Below are 22,684 nucleotides of genomic sequence, written 5' to 3' on the forward strand. Positions count from 1 at the left end.
ATTAAATTGCTGCAGCACATGCTGGATGGTGACCATGTTGGCAATATAAATGTAAAGCTTGCTTTTTTTTTTTTTTTTAATTCATAATGTATGTAACTTTTTGTTGTTGTCAATAAATGTTTTCTTTCTTTCTAATCTCTATTGAAGTTTGTTAGCTCTTTGAATGCTATATTCAAAGCAGAGGATGGGATATCCTTGAAAGCGAGCGAGAGACGGCGTTAAAATTGTAACTGAATACATTAGTTCGTTGATCCCCAATCTGAGTCTTAAAATAGAGGATATAAAATTAAACGCCAACGCACTTCCTAAGACTGCATGGCCTTTTGGGTTTGTTGCTCTGTAGAAATTCAGACTGTAGCCATGAGTCTAAATGGTAGGTAAATAATGGAAACAATTTTTACATATAATAATGCAATTATGTATGTCTTAACTACTAAGATTGATATTTTTTTTTATAAGTGATAATGGAATAGGACACCAGTAGAGGGATGATAGGTAACAATGAAAAGGCACGTCAGTTAGCCCATCGTGACGAATACACCTGGAATTCAGCACGATGGTTTTCATACACATATACATTTAAATGCACCTGTATTTAACCACTATGGTTTACAAACGATTGTTTTTATCCTCACTGGTGTTCTGCCATTGAAAACTGATAGGGCAGGCAGAATTACCATACCACGTGGATGTTGACCTGACAGGGTATATTGCTAGCAATAGGACTGGTAGTCCGCATTACTACAGAGGAATAACTCACGAGTCCTCAGGAATGGCAACGTATGGGAAATATCATGGGCGAAACAGTATACTCTGTTATGTCCATGGTACCGCTCATGTGTATAGGCGATGGTTACCGCTTTTCATCCGGTGGGCCGTCGGCTTTTTTACCATTCTAAGTTGCATACAGATATTTTCTTTAAACCAAGTTTGTAGTAAATACTTTTGTACTTATATCGACATAAGATTACGAATATTGCATTGGAGGGAAAGCGATTGTTAGTAATGGAGACTAAAAATCCCATTGCTAGCAATATACCCAACCAGGTCGACCTCCTCGCGGTTCCCCCTGGAAATTGTCATGGTTAATTCCTGATGAATTCATCATGATGGGCTAACTGGCCTGTTTTCATTCTCATCTATCACCCTTCACTGGTGCTCCGCCAGCGTATCCCGTTAGCGCAGGCGGGGTTACCATTTCATTTTCACCCATAAAAAAAAATATATATATAATGCATTCTGGTGACAGATAAAAGTGTACGAATCTCTAGATTCATAATATACCTGGATTGCCTGGAAGAGACCGCTTTTAGCGGTACAATCGCCTATTGTTTTCTGACTTTATTTCTTGTAATTGTTTGTATCTATAATAGGTTTACTATTGTAATATTTTGGAGGAAACAATAAAGTGTTATTAAGTGTTGTTAAGTGTTAGTTATCTACCTACCTGTGTAAACAAGTATATCCAGTTATAATCTAATAAAGTCATGACAAAGTGATGTCACCCGCCCACCACGACCGCCGCTCTTGGTCTCATTGCCACAGGCACCACTTTCAATAAAATATTACATCATGCCGATCATAATATGACATACTTATTGCTATGTGGGTAGCTGCCCAAGTTTATTTATGAGAACTTTGATAACTATAAATTTTTTATACCTGTCGTATGAATTTTTTAATAATATGTGAAAACAGAATGGTAACATCGCTTTTGCAGGATTCCCTTCAAAACGAACTTCCGCCGCTTGTACTATGAGTATACACTGGAAGGGTACTAGTTTACCAGAGGGAGACTTTGTACAAAAGTCGATTGCTTAGGTACCTCTGTCTCATTCGTGTTTCAACCGTGAAGCAGTTGTGTTTGCACGGCTGTGTTTCGGTTAGAAGGGTGGGATATGGCGTGAATTTACTGGGTACAGAGGAATAACACCTGAGTCCTCAGGAATGGCAACGCATGATGGGTATCATGGGCGAAACAGTATACTCTGTCATGTCCATGGTACTGCTCATGTCTATAGGCGACGGTAACCACTTTCCATCAGGTGGGCCGTCAGCTTGTTTGCCATTCTAAGTTGTATAAAAAAAAAACAAAAACTAGTTAGGGATCGTAGGCGGATTGTTAGCAGTACTGACTACCAGTCCCATTGCTAGCAATATACTTTGTCAGGTCGATCCCACGTGGTCCCTCCTGGGAGCCATCGTGCTAAATCCCAATTGTATTCATCACGATGGGCTAACTATCTTACCTTTTCATTCTCACCTATTATCTCTCTTTGACGCCCCGCCAGCGTATACGGTTAGCGCTGGCGGGATTACCATTCCATTATCCATATTATAAAATAGATCAATTGGTCCATCGTAACAAATTCGATAAGAATTAACTACAATAGTTTTCAAGGAGATCGATATCAACCGGTTGAAATTCGACCTGATAAGGTCAATCAATATCAGGTCAACCTACAAACGGTTACTCCCGGAAGCCATCGTGGTTAATTCTTATTGAATTCGCTACTATGGGTATCATATCTTACTAGTGTTACCATTCCATTTTAACCCAAAAAAAAAAAATAAGTTAATTATGATGAATTTAACCGCTATGGATTACAAAGATTGTTTTTATTTTCACTGGTGTCCTACCATTGCATACCGATAGCGCAGGAAGAATTATCATTTCCTTCATTTTTTACCAATAAAAAAGGGTACATAACTATTCCGTATAGAATTTTTAAATAACACCAAATAACAAGACTACAGCATGGGGTTCTTCAAAAGGGGTGTAAAGCGTTTTTTTCGGGGTCGGCAATGTGCGCGTAATAAACCTGATATTGCAGGATTTCATAGGCTACCATAACTACTTACCATCAAGTGGGCCGTATGCTTGATTGCCACCTTAGTGGTATAAAAAAAACAAGTAATCATGATGTAATGACCGTTTTACTGTCACTGTCACTAGTTCATTATCTGTCAATTTGACAGCTCATGTGACATATTTATTTTTGTATCTATGTTTATAACCACTCATCAATCAAACGAATTTAATTAAAAAAAACTATTTTAATTTACATTAAGAATTGAATGTAAAAGTTTTTTTTAATTTTTTTTTCTGGTGTGATATATAAATTTTAGTGATAATGAAGTAATTGTGTGTTTCTTGTAATTATTGAAACGGAACTGTATTATTTAAATAAATAACCTACTTTCCGTTTTAATTTAGTTTTCTTTTAGTAGTAGTAGATTTACTTTTTGCTAATTTCCAAAATATGGATTCTACGGATACTATGGATAAAGGGGAGTTATGGGTACATAAGATCCTTGCTGACAGAGATAGCATCAAACCAAGTCGTGCCCAATTACGAGTATTTATAGAATATTTAGAAGCGAATCCAATGTTATTGTATCATCATGACAAAACAAACGCAGCGAAACACGCAAGGAGAATGGAATGGTATAAATTATCTAAGAAATTAAATGCTATTTCAGGTGCTAATAAGAGCCCGGCTGCATGGATGAAGGTCTGTGAAATATTATAAGTATATAATATATGAGGGTATCCACTGACCTAATTTATATTATATGACAGAATTGTTTTTTTTTTATCTACTAAATACATTTTCCTATTATAGATTTACAAGTAAATATGGCAAATATTTTTTTCTTTAATATATTTTTACTTGCAACTTCCTCTGTGTGACTGGGATATGTTAATTAACTAGAATAAAAAACAACCTATATGCTTCTCTATATGATGTGTGCATACTAAATTCCATAGTGCCAATAATTTTTTTTTAATGAATGATAATGAAATAGTTACATATTTGCACTATTGGTATACACTGGCAGGGTATTAGTGAGAGATAATAGATGATGATGATGATGAAGTTGGTCAATTGGCTCATCGTGACAATTTTAACAATAAATCAATCATGATGGTTTCCAGGGGGAACCAAATAGAGGTCGACTTGATAGGATATATTGCTAGCAATGGGATTGCTAAAGATCTATTACTAAAGATATTGCTCTATTACTAAAGATTCCTTCCCCCCTTCATAGTGATTGTATAGGCCATTTTTTTGTATGGGTGAAAATGGTACAGTAACCCTGCCTGTGCAAACGGGATATGCTGGCGGAGCACCAGTGAAGGGTGATAGATGAGAATGAAAACAGGCCAGTTAGCTCATCATGATGAATTCATCAGGAATTAACCATGATAGTTTCTAGAGAGAACTGTGAGGAGGTAGACCTGGTTGAGTATATTGCTAGCAATGGGATTCTCAGTCTCCATTACTAACAATCCCTTTTCCCTCTGGTTAGGCCATTAACCCTAAGAACTAACATAAACACACTCATATTTATTTTTTGTAACAATAATGGTTTGGTAATTCACTTCTTATATTGGTTTACACTTGTTACCCCATCACTTATGGGTAACAGGTGAGAATGAAATTGCATCAATTAATCTATCATAATCAATTTATTATTATTACAATTGTTAACTGTCCACTGCTGGACATAAGCCTTCCCTATAACAGGACTTTGCTTGGCAATCCTGTTATGGGGTCAAGTTGGCAGGCGGGTTGGCAACAAAAGTTAAGCTTTTAGAGATGTTTTAAGAGAGACACTGCTGCCCATCTTTCGTCCTCCTTTAGTCAGCTGTTACGATACCCATGGGAAGGAGATGGGGTGGCCTATTCTATGCTGGGACACAAATGTCCGTAACGGATAATAAATTTGCCAGAAATTAATATGTAGCCTTAACCTGAGCTAATTCATGGTCCCCTTTGGAAAACATGGTGGTCAATGCTTAATGAAATCTTTACAATAGCACAACTAACCATTTATTTGCCTTCAGCCTTCATCCTTCATTGGTATCTCCTTAGCAAATACCGGTAGTGCAGGTAAGAATGAAATGTTAAATTCCATTTTCAGCCCTTAAAAAGCCAATAGGAACAATCTGACCTATAATGCTAGCTTAAAGGTCAAGGAAAGGGCAATGGTACCTATCTTAAATCATCACCAAAGCCTAAATAAGGTTGCCAACCTGTCAACAGGTTGCCAAACTGTGGCAACTACTGGCAAAACCCTTCAATAGGGGGAGCCCTATCTTCAACAGTGGATAGTTAATGGCTGACATGATGTTGACGACCTATAGTGATTATACTATGCTCTTTATGCCTTCCCATCCCATATATATACCAAGATAATTATATATATATATATATATATATATATATATATATATATATATATATATATATTATTAACTTATTATTTATTTCATTGCTGTTGTCTGTTTGCTTATTAGCAAAGGCCTCCTCCAACTGCCTCCAATGGTCTCTATTGCTAGCAATTCTTGTCCAAATTCCACCTGCTTCAGCCCTAATGTCATCTACCCATCTTCTATGTGGCCTTCCTCTTCACCTTTTTTTGTCTTTTGTGTACCAAAACATTATCATTTTACTCCATTTATCTCTCTCTCTAATTGTGTGCCCTGCCCATTTCCATTTAAGATTTTTAACTGTGGCAGTAACATCTTTAGTTTTTATGTGTTTTTTAATTGTGCTAATTTTAATTCTGTCTGATAATCTTATCCCCATCATACTTCTTACCATGGCGTTCTGGCAATTTTGTAGTTTTTTAAAGTGGGATTTGGTAAGAGCCCAGATATATATCATGTATAGAGATATATGTTATTACTAGCGATCCAACCTGGCTTCTTACAAGTAGATAGATATTTTTAAAATCAATACATATAATAAAAAAAGTTTCAGCCAATTTAACTCATCGGTTATTTTAGAGCATTTTATATATGATTTTTTAGAATGATATAACTTTTTTTTATTAAAATAAACCAAACTCTAAATGTTAAGTAAAGGTAACCGCAACGCATTAGTAAAAACCGCATTCAAATTGGTTAAGCCATTTCTGAGATTAGTGTGTACAGACAAACAGACAAAAATTCTAAAAATAATTATTTTGTATTCTATTGCGTTCATATAGCCCCCTATAACAGTTTTTCTTATATATCTTCCATGTACAGACGGCGACCCGTTACGATTTTATTATATGTATTGATTTATAATATATTTTTTTAATTTTTATTCCAGTTTTGGAGGGACAAAAAAACTTATTTAAGAAGGCTCGAAGAAAGAAGAGCCTTAGCTGTAAAAAGCGGTGCTACCGTATTTCCACTATGTGCCTTAGATGACAGGCTTCTCCAATTGGCTAAGGAAAATGACAAATTCCTACTAGCAAAAACGGTAGCTTTACCATTAGAGATGGCACCTTCAGATCCATTATCTGATGAAATAACACACAATAATATTATTGGACATGAACCATTTATTGAAAAGGTATGTTTAAGTGTAATTTATTAGTAAAAAGTTAATATGCAATCAAAAGTAAAGAAACATCTGAAGTCTATTAACTATGACGATATTGAAAACATGCTCATGATAATCATATAAATAAAAATACCGTTCATATACACACACACACAGACAGAGAGAGAGAGAGAGATGCACACAGACACACAGCCACGCACACACACAGACACACAGCCACGCACACACACACACAGCACACACAGCCGCACACACACACGCACACAGAGACAGAGAGAGAGAGAGACACGCACGTACGCACACACACAGACACGCACGCACGCACGCACACATACGTAGGTGTAGTTATCCATACACATCCTACAGCATGCACAAATCTTTATAAATTTACGTTTACCACTTTCCATCAAGTGGGCCGTTAGCTTCCATCAAGTTGTATAAAAAAAAACTTATTGATTTTACAGTTACATAGTACCTATCTGTACTAACAATTCTGCTTCTCTGGATAAATATTATATACTCAGTAATCTATAAATACATCTTTTTCAACCGACTTCAAAAAAGGAGTCTTTCAATTTGGTTGTATTTTTCTTATGTTTGTTACCTCATTAGTTTATCAACTGTAAACTGGTATGGGAAATTCTTCTTTTATCTGAAAGGATATATTTTCAAATTGGTCCCATAGAAATTTTATCAAAATCGGCTCAGCAATTTAGTTTTTAATTCAAAATAACTGCTTTTGTCACAATCGAAGTCAGTTTTTTTTTTTTTTTTTTAGGAACACGATCTTAAATTACTATTATATTTGTAGTACTAAATAATTTTGGCCGAGAAATGTTCGGCCATATTACCGGACATTTATAAACAAATTTTGTTTTAATTACCTACTTGTACATAACAAATAGTACCATTTTTTTTTATTTTTTCAAAGGTTAAAATATAGACAGATCTGAAGTAATTTAGAACCGACCAAGCATTAAACCCGGGACCTCATTTTACGTAGAATGTTACTTAATACATCGTGCAGTTCGTTTGTTTCGGAAGATAGTGATTGTTTATTATTTGTAGGAAGAGAAACTAGAAGAAGACTCTTCACCACCTTATTCACCTTCGCTCCCTATGGCAGATGCATCAACCGCGCCTTCGGAACTCTCCTTCCCACCAGAGACAGCCGCGCCCCATACAAATAAGAACTTCGAAGAAATTCGTAGTTTTGAACGAAGAGGTATGCCAAGTCGATCATTCATTTGTATAAACATAGATGTTGGGGGAAAGGGATTGTGAGTAATGGAGACTGAGAATCTCATTGCTAGCAATATACCCAACCAGGTCGACCTCCTCGCGGTTCTCCCTGGAAACTATCATGGTTAATTCCTGATGAATTCATTATGATTGGCTAACTGGCCTGTTTTCATTCTCATCTATCACCCTTCACTGGTGCTCCGCCAGCGTATCCCGTTAACGCAGGCGGGGTTAACGGGATACGCTGGCCACGCTGGTTAACCATACCATTTTCACCCATCAAAAAAAACAAAGATGTTTAATTCATCACAACAGCCACTGCTGAACATAAATTCTCCCCAGACGCAGACGGTCCACCTGATTGAAAGCGGCTACCGTCGCCCAATAAACACTTACAATACGCGACAAGTTTCCTGTGCGTTGCTGGCCCTTTAAACGGTTTTTAAAATGCCCCATACGTTTTACCTATTAAATTATGAATGCATCCTTTAGTATAAACAGTGTAGAACGCACCACTATTAAAAATATAGGAGAAGCCATGTCGTTTGAAAAATAAAAAAATGTCGGGTGCAAGATTATTGTAAAATAATAAAACATATTTTACTAGCGACCCGCCCCGGCTTCGCACGGGTGCAATGCTGATACTAAATATACCTACCTACAACAGAATATCCTTATAAACAACGTTTTTTTTGTCATTAGACAATACAAACATGATATTATGAAACAGTGCTATTCGATGCACGATTTATAGGCACGCGTCGCTTGCCGGACCGGTACCGCCGCACCGCTATGTTCCTGCATTTTAAATCTGTAATATCTTCGGAAATATTCATTTAAATTACATGCTGTAAAGAGCCATATTGATCTATATTAAATGGACAATATATGTAAGGTACTTAGTTGGATAAATTAATGCTGTATTACTTAAAATAACTTCGTAAATAAGTACTTTTTCCCGTAAAATGTAAAGGATAAGAAAAGGTTATTGTGGGTTATCCTTAAGAGATAGACATATACTATCGCGAACTTTTTTGTTGGCCTTTTTAAGGTGTACAATACTGTAGTACATTATTTTGATTTATCTCGTAGGGTTCAGCCAGCGTTTGCAATGTAAGCGAAAAAAATGTGTTTATTTACGATGTCACATTAGAAACCTCTAAATTTATCAGTCTTTCTCTACAATATTATGCATGTATTATACATATAAACCTTTCTCTTGCATCACTCTATCCATTAAAAAAAAAATTGCTTCAAAATATATTTGTGTTTATAACCTCCAAGTTTTCACCAACGACATTTATCAAGTCTTGATCTAAGAACAAGGAATTACATAGAAGGAATGATAAAATAAAAACTGTAAATCATACGATTGAATCCTTTCTTCTTATGCAAATATAATTAGTAAAAAGAGGACGAAAGATACACTATCGGTTGCTATTTTTCACAATTCATGGCAGGCTAGTGTGTAGAAAATGTTTGATATGTTAATTATTTATCAATGACAAATTTTACATTACTAGATTATACATTCGACACAGTTTATGTAGAAAGTATGCAAGCAGTTTGCATCTGAATTTGGTAGGGTTATACGGCCGTATAACATTTTTTTATACACTAAACTACTATGAATTGACAACTGTATCACTCCTTCTATGTAATTCCGTATTTTTAGGTCTTGATGAATTTATTGATGTAGCGAGGTCACGACTCCGCTCATTGTCTTTCCTTGTCATACATCAGACTAATAATGTCCTTATACAGATATGCATTGTCACGCAACATCGACCATGCTTCTATTTAAAACAATCGATTCTGATTTTATCCTGATCTGATAGAAGGTTGAAAGAAATCCCTTTAAGGGATAAATCTGCCTTTGTACATTTTTGTTATAACCTAATATTTATATTAAAAGTGTGTGTACAAAAGCATGAATAAATAAATAGAACTTTCGAGATAATTCTTGGAAGTTGGCAGTGTTTTTTTTTTTTTTTGTATGGGATATTTTTTTTTTAATAATGAAATGTGAATAATGATCCAACCTGCGCTATCGGTATACATTGGCGAAGCACCAGTGAGGGATGATAATTAAAGATGAAGACAGGTCAGTTAGTCCATCGTGATGGATAAATACACTAGGAATTAACCGTGATGGTTTCTAGGAACGACCGCGTGGTGATCGACCTCACAGGGTACCTATATTGCTAGCAATTGGCCTGGTTACGTTTCTTTACTATTTCTTCCCGGTGTAATCTCATCGATTAAAGGGAAAAGGGATAATGTAGTAATGAAATCTTATTCCCCATTGCTAGCAATATATTAGCAGGTCGATTTCAATGCAGTTCCACCTGGAAACCGTTGTGGATAATAATCGTTGAATTCATCAAGATGGGCCAACTGGCCGGTTCCATGCTCGCCTATCATCTCTCACTGGTGCTCTGCCAGTGTATATCGATAGCGCAGACGGGGTCATTATTCTATTTACCAGAGAGAGACTTTGTAAAAAAGTCGATTGCTTGGGTACCTCTGTCCCATTCGTGTTTCTACCGTGAAGCAGTTGTGTTTGCATGGCTGTGTTTCGGTTTGAAGGGTGGGATATGGCGTGAATTTACAGGGTACAGAGGAATAACACCTGAGTCCTCAGGAATGGCAACGCATGGGGGTATCATGGGCGAAACAGTATAATCTGTTATGTCCATGGTACTGCTCGTGTCTATAGGCGACGGTTACCACTTTCCATCAAGTGGGCCGTCACCCACAATTTTCACCCTTTAAAAATAGCATCATTTGCACAGTGAACATTTTAACACAATCCTCAAAGCTTTCAGACGAAACAAGACACGGAAGCGGAGTTCCAGTGGTTTCAAGCAGGATCAATTTTATGACATGTTCGAGCGTATAACGGCTTTAGAAGAGAAACGTTTGGAAATAGATCAAATTAATGCACAAACCAACAGGGAAGCTGTGGTTACGGCTCAACGATGTGCTCAAGCGATGGAAGCGCTTGCAGACGCAATCAAGACTCAGGGTCAAGAAATAGCAGATGCTCTAAAAACTAACGGCAATTTAATCGCTGATGCGCTACGAGCGCAAGGACAGATTATAGCAGAATCTATAAGTAATAAAGTGCTTTAAATTAAGAAATGTTATTTTATAAATTAAACCATTGGTTTTCCCCCTCTTTTATGAACATGGAATAAGGGTAAGGGTAACCCCATTGTTTAAAGAATTTTTAATTTAACCGGGTTCACCATTCCGTTGTAATGGTTATCCTTGTAAGCCCATTTTATCGAATTCACGAAATAAACAAAGGTGTTGTCTAAGAACCGCGTAAAGATCAAACGGAAAGGGCATATTACTAACAATTATTGCTGGTGGGAAAGGGATTATTAGCAATCGAGTTTGACAGCCCCATTGCTAGCAATATGCCCTATTAGGTCGACCTCCACGTGGTTCCACCTGGAAACCATCGTGAATAATTCTTGTTAAATTCGTCTTAACTGACCTGCTTCATCCTCACCTATCATCCTTCACTGGTGCCCCGCCGGTGTATACCGATAGCGCAAGTGGGGTTACCATTCCATTATTACCCATTAAAAAAAACAACTATAGCTAACCAAGAATATCTGCTGCGGGGTACCGAATAACCATAGGTGGGAGGGGGGATTGTTATGAATGGGAAGGTTAGTGCCCACTGATATCAATATATCAGGTCGACCTCCACGCGGTTCTCCTTGGAAACCTATCGTGAAAATTCACGCCACAATTTGGTTGTACATTTTTAGGGTTGTTATCTCAATTTCGTCAGATGAAAAGCGAATTGGAAATTAAAGCAATTTAGTTTTTGAATCGAAATAAATGGACTTTGCCACAAAAATAGCTATTATAAAAGGGTTTAGCCGGGGTTTTGTATTCTATAAATCAGTGGTGTCCAAACTATGACCAGTGGGCAAGATACGGCCCGCAAAATCTTCTAGCTACTACCAATATTGATGTTGACAAAATTATAAAAGAATGAAAAAGTAATACAATAACAAAAATGACAGCTGAATGTTGTTCTTACAAATATTTCCCGCATGATGCATTTAGTAATTTTTATTGGCCCTACACATCCTATGTAAACTAGTTTGGAGTTTTGGACCGCCTTGCTATAAATGATAGTTAATGATTAACCCAAGTGAATTGCCAAATTCCATTCAAATTGAAAATTACGGTTTAAGATACAGGGAGAAATGTTGCAGTTTAATTTTCCTGTCGGTTTTTAATTTTATTTTGCTCAATATAAATAAAAATTGCCTTTATTTGACTTTTTGTATACACACCTGCGCTGGATATTAGATATATTAACCTACTTAGGGTGCCTTAACACCTATGAATCAGGGGGAAAGGGATTGTTAGTAATGGAGACTGAGAATCCCATTGCTAGCAATATACCCAACCAGGTCGACCTACTCGCGGTTCTCCCTGGAAACTATCATGGTTAATTCCTGATGAATTCATCATTATGGGATAACTGACCTGTTTTCGTTATCTATCACCCTTCACTGGTGCTCCGCCAGCGTATCCCGTTAGCGCAGGTGGGGTTACCATACCATTTTCACCCATCAAAAAAGCACTTATGAATCATGAAGTAGAACAATGAAAAAACAAAGTGAACATAATTTCTCATTTATTCATCACCGGGAATGTGTATCGGTGCGTGTGCCGGCACGCCTTACGCGTTTAATATTCTTCTGCCCCCTCGCCTTCACCCTCGACGGAGTCCATGCCGACTTCTTCGTAATCCTTCTCGAGAGCTGCAAGATCTTCACGGGCCTCGGAGAATTCACCTTCCTCCATACCCTCACCGACGTACCAGTGGACGAAAGCGCGCTTGGCGTACATCAAGTCAAACTTGTGATCCAAACGAGCCCAGGCCTCGGCGATGGCAGTAGTGTTGGACAACATGCACACGGCGCGAGAAACCTTGGCCAAGTCACCACCCGGAACGACAGTTGGTGGCTGGTAGTTGATGCCGACCTTGAAGCCAGTTGGGCACCAGTCGACGAATTGGATAGTGCGCTTGGTCTTGATGGTAGCAATGGCGGCGTTGACATCCTTGGGGACGACATCACCACGGTACAACATGCAGCAAGCCATGTACTTTCCATGACGAGGGTCGCATTTGACCATCTGGTTGGCAGGCTCGAAGCAAGCGTTGGTAATCTCGCCGACGGTCAATTGTTCGTGGTAAGCCTTCTCGGCAGAGATGACGGGTGCGTAAGTCACCAGGGGGAAATGGATACGAGGATAGGGGACCAAGTTGGTCTGGAATTCGGTCAAGTCGACGTTCAAAGCGCCATCGAAACGCAGAGAGGCCGTGATGGAAGAAACGATCTGGCCGATCAAGCGGTTCAAGTTGGTGTAGGTCGGGCGTTCAATGTCCAAGTTGCGGCGACAGATGTCATAGATAGCCTCGTTGTCGACCATGAAAGCGCAGTCGGAATGTTCCAGGGTGGTATGGGTGGTCAAGATGGAGTTGTATGGCTCTACAACGGCAGTGGAGACCTGGGGAGCAGGGTAGATGGCGAATTCCAGCTTCGACTTCTTGCCATAGTCGACCGAAAGGCGTTCCATCAACAAGGAAGTGAAACCTGAGCCAGTACCACCACCAAAGGAGTGGAAGATGAGGAATCCCTGAAGGCCAGTGCATTGGTCAGAGAGCTTGCGGATACGGTCCAGCACCAAGTCAACAATCTCCTTTCCAATGGTGTAATGCCCACGAGCATAGTTGTTGGCAGCATCTTCTTTGCCAGTGATAAGTTGCTCAGGGTGGAACAATTGTCTGTATGTGCCTGTGCGTACCTCATCTGTGGACAAATACAAAATAATATTTATAATTTTATTTTCCTATTAGTATTTTAGACAAGAGATTTAAACAACTGGAATATAACTACTATTTTTTTTTTAAATGAATAATAATGGCAAAAAAAATCTTATTAGCCACAAATTATTCGTTTTTCCTTTTACCAACATTAGAAATAAAAAAGTTTTCAAGGTTCAACTACGAAACCTAATCTATGTTGGAAACGTCCATGCTAACCTTATGAACTCATTACTACTGTTAGTAGCTAGTCATAATTTTTTATATTTTATATATTTACCTAGTCATATATATGTCTTTATACTTATGTATGTATAATTATAATAATCAATTAATGTTATTTACGTATACATAATTTATTGTGTATAGGTATACATTAACAGTTATGTTAACCTATCCTAATAATGAAGTAGCGCGTTCATTATTCTCCATTTATTCTAAAGGTTGAATAGTAGAGAATGGTTCTTTTGGTCGATAAAGTTATTTAAACAAACAAACATACAACAAGATAACAATAGGCACAAACGGTTTGAAACTGAATATAAGATTCATAAGCAAAATTTAATTGTTGCTTATTAAAATAATTAAGTATGTAATTAGATTAATCCAGTAATATTCATGAAAATTATAACAAAGTAATGTGGAAGTAACTAGTTGGTAGGTGTGTGGCATACATAGAGATATGTACTAAATAGTGCGAGGACAATTTGTATGAAATGTACAAAAATTAATTTCGTGTTCTTTGGAATTATATAGCTTTAAATAAAATGATATAAATCCAAAGTCATCTGACCAGTTCCGTTATATTAGCGTGAATAGTGATCCAAAATACTAAATTGACTTTTACACAGCAGTGGCATGTTTGTGGGGTATTGATTCTTTTAACATGATACTTACCAACTACAGTGGGCTCGAGGTCCACGAAGACAGCACGGGGCACGTGCTTGCCAGCTCCGGTCTCGCTGAAGAAGGTGTTGAAGGAGTCATCACCACCGCCGATGGTCTTGTCTGTTGGCATCTGACCATCAGGCTGGATGCCGTGCTCCAGGCAGTAGAGCTCCCAGCAGGCATTGCCGATTTGGACTCCGGCTTGACCGACGTGTACGGAGATGCACTCACGCTGTGTAAAAGGAATTCTTTTTAATGATACTACCAAAAAGCAACTACGTATCTAGATTTCAACTCTTAAATAAATGCCTTATAAAGTAGGCTCTATATATATCTATGTCTCGAGGTAAACTTTAAATAAATTTGTGTTAGTGTAAAAACTATAAATTAGCACCTAACACGTATCTTCTTTCTGTACATTCTTATACAATTTTTGGCAGGTATTTATAAAAAATAAAGGGTATAAAATAAAATTTAAAAAAATTGATAATAAATTTATATTTATTATAATATTGCTCCAAGAATGACGTAAGAATTATTACTTGTCAGCGTTGAATAGATTAGTCTATTCAATAAATCAACGACAAATCAAAAAGAAATACTTTTGTACAAATGTAGACCTATAAGTAGGTAATGGGTACCTACTAATTCTATAAATATCAGAAAGTCAGTGACCGTCTTCGCGTGTAATTTATCATGGTAACGCAATGGTGAGAGCTATTCATAAAAGGCACATAGCGGAGAAAGGTGAAAGTTTCTCATCAGTGTTCACTTGTCGGCGGTTTAACTACAATTGCAAGTAAAAAAAAAAAAAGGTATTTCGGACGTATCTACTTATTTAGTAATAAATTATTTAATGTACGGTATCGTGGTTATTATCTATATAATAGACGTCAATAGGTAGTTTTGATTCGAAGAAAAATAGAAAAAAATCGAATGATTCGGAAAAGTATTAGGTACTCCTCTATATGCTTATCGATTTAAAAGTTCTAGCCGGCTTGCGGCACCACCCTACCTGAGTAGGCTTTAATTCTTCCCATTTACATCGTATTTATAGATTCTATAGAATAAAAAAAAATTAAACAAAATAAGGTTCAATACAAAAGTAAGTTGTGAAGGTTTTAGTTTTATTCGGTAAACATAAGAATGGCCGCGACTCGAATGAGATCACCGAACTCCGGCCTCGAATGAGGTCACCAACACGTCACCCGATAAACAGCAAGAAAATAGATGAAACATAAATTTGTATAATGGACAGTTCTAGTATTCGAAAAAGTGATTACGAATTCTATACAGGCACTTTACTAAGCTTATAAGTAGAAATGGAATTTAAATAATCGATTTCAGGGTGTGGCATTAATGGTTACTGAAAAATTAGAAGCAGGTAGGTATAAGCTAGAAATTCGACGGAAAAAGGTGAATAATTTAAACAAATGAATATCTAATCTTAACACTTCACAATTGGCAGTATTTATCAATAGAACATTCTATATTTGAAGATCGCAAGTAGAAATTGAATATAAAGAGGATAAGTTAAGGAGTAGTTCTCACAAGTTAAAATGGAAAGAGATAAAGGTCTATAGAAAGTGATCGGGTAATACACCGACAAAATGGTGGCGTGGCCACCCGGTTTTTAAAAGTCGCAATCTACGAAAACCAAGAATTACAACAATAAATAAGAATAATAATTGCTTTAATCTAACTGTAATATATGGATTTATATAATTACTCACCATTTTGAATTGAGTTTTGTTGAACTTAACGTAGGAATAAGTTAATTAAATAAATGTCAGTCGTCGTTCAGCGCGACCGGTAAAGAGGCTTGCCGAACGAATAATAACGCCGGAAAATCCGTTGAAACGACTTATATAGCGTCGGTGTCACGGGGAGCGACGCTTTGAATTCGAGCTTGTGATTGGTCTATTCAAATACCGCATGGGCGGCTCGACCAATAAGGTCAAAGCTGCATTATATCACCATTGCGGGAATATGTAGGTTGCTGGTGATTCATTCTAGACTAACATTCTAGCGTTGTACAGAATCGATATCGATAGTCCCATTTAACTTCCTACGATCATTTAAATAAGAAGAAGTAGGAGATTTATTGACTACTGACTGTATCTTGCGGCTTCACCCGCGTCTATAAGATATATAAAATACATTATAGGTTACTTTAGAATGTGGTCTACTTGTTTACTGAATTTCATTTAGATTGCGCACTTTGTGTTCACAAAAGTATATATATATATTGGTAAATTTTGTAACATAATAAATTGATAGTTTTATTATCATAAGCATACGTTTATCTTATATTTTACAATTAAAACATTTAACAAGTTTCTATTAAAATCTGTATGTAAACAAGCCGTTTAACTTGATTTTCCAATATTTGTAATTTTATTACATAATTATTACAAGAAACTACTTGTTACAGTCCATTTTACTAGCATTTAGTGAAAGTGTACTCATTTAATAATTTCAACAATAATTAACTGTCGATTGCTGAACATAGGTCACCCCATAAACTCCCATATGGAATAGCCCTGAATCACATACATCCATTGACTCCCTGCATTTGAGGTTGTCGCTTATTCTAGTGGGGTATCGTCCTATACTGTGTTTGTTTGAACAGGATTGTCATTCAAGAATATTTCTTCCTTATTTGAAAATGATGAAAATGTATACAAACAAATAATTGGCCTGATCATGAGATAGTTTGTGGACGTTGATATAGAAGTACAAATTAAAAATTAAAGTACTAATTGAATTTATAGTGACCTTCTAATCACAGAAAAAAAAAATTATTCGAAAAAATTATTACCTTTTCATTTTGATTAAGATTTACTGAATGAGACTGTAGTTTAATATCCCAAGCTCATTTTATAAATTACCATTGGAAACTTTAATTTAGATGAATTGTAATTTATGAATCAGTTTGGATTCCATTATGAAACATTTAAAATCATACAATTTTTTTTTTAATGGGTGATAATAGAATGATAACTTCGCCTGCGCTATCACGTTATTCTGGCGGGGCACCAGTGAGGAATGACAGGTGAGGATGAAAAGGTAGGTCAGTTAACCCATCGTGACGAATTCCACTAGAATTAACCACGACGAATTGCAATGGGTCAATTAGACTACATTACTAACAATTCCTTTGTCCCCAAATCATACTAATTAGGATAATCTATGACTACATATAAAATGTCATTATACAGATACAAAATTAGTTATGCCTGTAATTTAGTCCGTTAAACCGGGATAAAGGTAGTTCACGTGTAGGTAAAAAATTATATGCACACGCTATTTTATAACTATATTTTATATTTCTTTTTTTCAGTTTTATTATATTCAATTAAAAAAAATATATAAATTGTATTTATTTGAAAAATAATCATTCATTGAATTTCGTCCATGAAACTAGGATAAATTAAATGAATTGGATTAAAATTTGCCTAATAAGCCCTTTTATTATCTTTAGTTAATCCGTTAAAAGGAAACAAATAAACAAGCATATAAATGAAATTGCATATTAAGGAAATAGGAATAGTGAGGTAGTAAAAATAAGTTTATGGTAGGAACTATAAATTTAGTTATATTAAACTTCGGTATTTTTTTTTTTTTTTTTTTTTTATAGTACTTAGATAGATAGTATAATTATATTACAAATTTGTCGATACAATATGCAGACTAAAGAACGCACTACTACGCCCGTTATTTTCTTCACTGCACTCACACAATCATATTATCTGTAGAATACACACCAACAGTTCATAGACAGACGCACACATATACAAATTCGTCGTATATGGGCGCCGTCTGGACGTTTTATCAATACTTTTTTTGTAAAAGGAAACAGATTTTGCAATAGTTATAGGCTTATATAAATATATATAATGTATATATATATAATTAAATTAACGAAAATAAAGTATTTTTGTTTTACTTAAATTATTTAACTGTTGTATTAATACACACGTATATAACAAGTCACACACATAGGTTGGTAAATACGTACGTGTACAGCTCGCATGAATAATTTCTTATTTTATTTATGTCATCACCATAAATGGAATATAGAGTTTAATACATTCATATTTGTATTTTATTTATACAGTAAAAATGTTTACATCATCAGCTATTTAGGTAGGCAGGTACCAGCCTAAAAAATCTGGGCAAATCAATTTCTGATATTCAGTAGCATATTTCTCTATGAAAGTTTTATGGGATAGGCCTAGTAAATAGAGAAAGCCATTATAAAACTAATATACCTCAGGAGGGAAAAGGATTGTTAGTAATGGAGATTAAGGGTCCCATTGCTAGCAATATACCCAAACAGGTCGACCTTCCCATGGTCCCCCCTGGAAACCATCGTGCTAAATTCCTGGTGAATCCGTCACGATGCGCCAACTGACCACTCCGAATGACAATTTAGATGAATGTCTTGTCTATCATCCATCATCTTTCATTTTTGATCCGCCGATGCGAAGGTCAAGTGGGTTATCATTTCATTTTCATTGATTAAAAAATATAGCAGACTCAGAATAATTTTTACTTAGACTTAGATTAATAAAAAAAATACAAAAGGTAATATTTTATTATAATTGTAGCGATATCAAAAATTTGTACATAATGTTTTTACCGCCATCTACCGAACGTTAGTAAAACTTTTACTTCCAGGTTTGTGATGTACTCGTGAGATTCCCAAGGGCGAGATTGTTACATTATTATTCATAATCATCCAAAGATGGCGCTAATATGTCTTCATTTTGTTAACAATTTTTTTTGCAAAATAATATTAAAAATTCGATTTCGATACTATACAATTAAAATTCAATCAAATTTATTTTATAACGTTATCTTGATTTTAATAAAAAAAATTATTACTCCGTGGAATAAAGGAAAATATTGACTACCAAATATCTTTGATATATACGTAACTAATGTAATTTAATAGGGGGGAAAGGGATTGTTAGTAATAGAGACTGAGAATCCCATTGCTAACATAATACTCAACCAGGTCGAATTCCTCGCGGTTCCTCCTGGAAATCAGCGTATCTCGTAGTCGGAGTTACCATTCCATTTTTACCCATCAAAAAAAAAAAAAAACAATTAAAAAACATATTATTTAATAATTACTTTGAACTTGATAGTGACTTGCACATATTACAATAGTATTTTTTTTAACTTTAAATAAGTATGTTACCCCGTTTACATAAGGGAAAACCAACCATCTTATATATATTATACACTTAGGTTGTATATATCTATCTTCTCTCAAATTTTTTTATGTATTTAGTACAAGATAAATAATTAACCATTAATTGTGTTTGAATTTAATAAATGATTCTTATTAATAACACCCAAGGAAGAAAAATGTGCATTAATATTTATTTATAGATATTGTTGCTCAGTAAATTATATTCCTAAGGGAAAGGCTAAGAGACTGCTAAAGCAGTCGTTTTATTTTATATAGGAGACTGTTAAATTTTGCCGGGAAATGTTTTAGATTTTCAGAACATATTCTTATTGCTATCTCATTCATGCTGCTCCTACACTATATTGTACAAAAGAGACAAGCGTATATGAGTGAATACACTACACGATATATGATATTTCCGTTCGATTTCCCGCGCACATTCAATAAGTGCGCGCCAACGCTATTCCGTGCGCGAACGTTTCTTTAGGTGTGTACGATACGAAAAAAAAAATCAAATATCGTAAATATTAAATTGTAAATTTAATAAAAGTGTATTTAGAATGAAATAAAAAAGTTTAAGTGCCACTAAACTGTGTGTTCTGTGTTGTGTTGGATATTTATAAGTAAAGGATTTATATCAAGAGTACGTATAATTTTGGCGCATTTTTACATTTTTACTTTTCAATTTACGACTAGCGATATAGAAAGTCATTGAAATGGCATTGAGTATTGTTTTATCTGAAGCTGAGGTAGAGTGAGTGTGATAAATCGATTGTATGGATCCTTTTAAGGTGCGTTTCCGTTAGGTTTGTAGAATAGAGCCCGTTTGATCTAGGATCTAATCAGGTTTACTAGCCAGGCCTAAGTAAGGGTAAGTAGGTACTTTTTAGGTTCTTCAAAAATTAAATGAAATCCAGTGGTGGATTTAGGGGCAGGTTGAGAAGGCTGAAGCCTAGGGGTGTAGATTTTAGAGGCGACAAATTTGTGGCCAAAATATTTGACCATTGACCGAACGTTGTAATTAATATGATTATTAACAAACTAGGGTATTAAATTGTTAAAAAATTTCAAAAGTCTACTGGTGGGAAATGTGTAAAGCATAATTGATTAGAGATAACATGAAGAATACAATGTGACAGTATTTATATCTTAGTACCTGCTCTCTTTTTTTTATTGCTGTATATCGAACCTTGTCTGCTCACAGTTGCTGTAACAGTTATTAGTTTAAACTTTGTTAGTTAGTAAATATTTACTATTAATATTTATTTTTCTGTTTTGTACCATTTATTTTTTTAAAAAAAAAATAAATAAATAAAATTTTGCTGTTTATTTATATTATTTCGAAACAAACTAAGTCTTAAATAATTAACTATAAAAAAAATATGGGAAATTTTGTATCTGATTTATTACCTAAAATTTACAAAAAAAAGTTATTAGTTTGTTCCTTGAAAGGTTATATGCTATTCAAAAAACTATTAGATTATGTGTCGGGATACATTACTTAAAATTTACAGAAAAAAAAGTTATTGATGGTTAATTCCTTGAGGAAGGTTATATGCTATTCAACATCACTATTACAGACGAAGCTGCGGGATACGGCTATAGTATCGGTATAAAGCTATTCAAAATTCAAATCCTTACTAATATTGTAAATGGAGGGGGAAAGGGATTCTTAGTGATGGAGACTGAGAATCCCATTGCTAGCAATAACCCAACCAGGTCGACCTCCTCGCGGTTCTCCCTGGAAACTATCATGGTTAATTCCTGATGGATTCATTATGATGGGCTAACTGGCCTGTTTTCATTCTCATCAATCACCCTTCACTGGTGCTCCGCCAGCGTATCCCGTTAGCGCAGGCGGGGTTATCATTCCATTTTCATCCATCAAAAAAAAAAATTCAAAAATAGAGAACATATCCCGGTCATGAGGACGAAGTCGCGGGTAAAAGCTATTTAGTATAAATGGTAGTTTTTTTTTGTATGCAACTTAGAATAGCATACAAGCTGACGGCCCACCTAATAGAAAATGATAACCGTCGCCTATAGACATGAGCAGTACCATGGACATGACAGAGTATACTGTTTCGCCCATGATACCCCCCATGCGTTGCCATTCCTGAGGACTCAGGTGTTATTCCTCTGTACCCTTTAAATTTACTGCTATACCTCACCCTTCAAACCGAAACACAGCCATGCGAACACAACTGCTTCACGGTTGAAACACGAAATTGGACAGAGGTGTCCAAGCAAACGACTTTTGTACAAAGTCTCTCTCTGGTAAAATGGTAGTAATAAATAATGTTTTACTAAACGAGGTGTTATCTTAAAATAATTTAAATAAGTAACGCGCACCCGTATTGAATATTTCCCAATCGCCTACACAGCTATTAAGTTCTGGTCACTCCCACGGCGCGGGCGCAGTTGATCGTGGTGTCAAAAGTGGGTGGGTTGGGACATTAAAGGTCAATTGGATACTAGTTACAGTCAACTAATATCTTGTAACGGTATAGAATAATAAATTGTTAAAAAAAAAAAAAAAAAAAAACAGAATTGATACTCGACTTGTTTTACTAGATTTTTTTTTAATAGAACTTAAATCACCGTCTCCCTTAAATTAGTCTATCATCGTCATCATCATGTCAGCAGATAACTTTCCACTGCTGAACATAAGTCGATTGCTTTCCCATTCGTGTTTCAACCGTGAAGCAGTTGTGTTTGCATGGCTGTGTTTCGGTTTGAAGGGTGGGGTATGGCGTGAATTTACAGGGTACAGAGGAATGACACCCGAGTCCTCAGGAATGGCAATGCATGAGGGGTATCATGGGCGAAACAGTACACTCTGTTATGTTTATGGTACTGCTTATGTCTATAGGTGACGGTTACCACTTTCCATCAGATGGGCCGTCAGCTTGTTTGCCATTCTAAGTTGTATAAAAAAAACTATCTTCTATTGGTTCAAATGTAGTTAATTTGAAAATCCTAATTTATTTTTCTATCTATCCACACGTGCGAAACCAGGGCGGGTGGCTAGTGTTTTATAAAATGTTTCTCACACAATATTGGCGTCAAAAGGTGAACTCACTTTGTATTTATAATATAAGTAAAAATCAGCAAGGATTGGAAATCAGCAGACTAACTTCATCA

General features: G+C 35.7%; 3 protein-coding genes across 6 annotated transcripts in view; 2 read left to right on the forward strand and 1 right to left on the reverse strand.

The window, feature by feature from the left end:
* The first annotated feature begins 3,009 nt into the window (after positions 1 to 3,009).
* Positions 3,010 to 10,730, forward strand: LOC113521063 (uncharacterized). 3 transcript variants are annotated; one of them, XM_052895010.1, is made up of 5 exons: positions 3,014 to 3,139; positions 3,484 to 3,515; positions 6,108 to 6,353; positions 7,413 to 7,569; positions 10,408 to 10,730. In XM_052895010.1, the coding sequence occupies exons 2-5, from the start codon at positions 3,510 to 3,512 to the stop codon at positions 10,719 to 10,721; spliced, it is 723 nt and encodes a 240-aa protein (XP_052750970.1). In that variant the 5' UTR covers positions 3,014 to 3,139; positions 3,484 to 3,509; the 3' UTR covers positions 10,722 to 10,730. The 3 variants fall into 3 exon arrangements, with proteins under 3 accessions (XP_026762296.2, XP_052750970.1, XP_052750971.1); XM_052895011.1 differs by having other exon boundaries at positions 3,020 to 3,080; XM_026906495.3 differs by having other exon boundaries at positions 3,010 to 3,515.
* Positions 10,731 to 12,238: 1,508 nt separating this feature from the next.
* On the reverse strand, positions 12,239 to 16,231 carry LOC113521067 (tubulin alpha chain). Its single transcript, XM_026906502.3, has 3 exons — positions 16,071 to 16,231; positions 14,347 to 14,569; positions 12,239 to 13,435 (listed from the first exon to the last, which is right to left on the reverse strand). Exons 1-3 carry the CDS (start codon positions 16,071 to 16,073, stop codon positions 12,309 to 12,311), a joined length of 1,353 nt encoding a protein of 450 aa, XP_026762303.3. The 5' UTR covers positions 16,074 to 16,231; the 3' UTR covers positions 12,239 to 12,308.
* A 3,745-nt stretch (positions 16,232 to 19,976) lies between these two features.
* LOC113521052 (proteoglycan 4) overlaps positions 19,977 to 22,684 on the forward strand; it is a 47,790-nt gene continuing 45,082 nt past the window's right edge. Inside the window, exon 1 of one of the 2 annotated variants that reach the window (XM_052895004.1) lies at positions 19,977 to 20,183. The gene's annotated coding sequence lies outside the window, so the exon portion shown is untranslated. Of the gene's footprint in view, positions 20,184 to 20,312; positions 20,332 to 22,684 lie in introns of those variants that run through there. The other variant, XM_052895005.1, reaches the window with a different exon arrangement.

This window comes from Galleria mellonella, unplaced genomic scaffold (assembly GCF_026898425.1).
Source record: "Galleria mellonella isolate WM207_F2 unplaced genomic scaffold, CSIRO_AGI_GalMel_v1 utg261, whole genome shotgun sequence".
Lineage (NCBI taxonomy): Eukaryota > Metazoa > Arthropoda > Insecta > Lepidoptera > Pyralidae > Galleria > Galleria mellonella.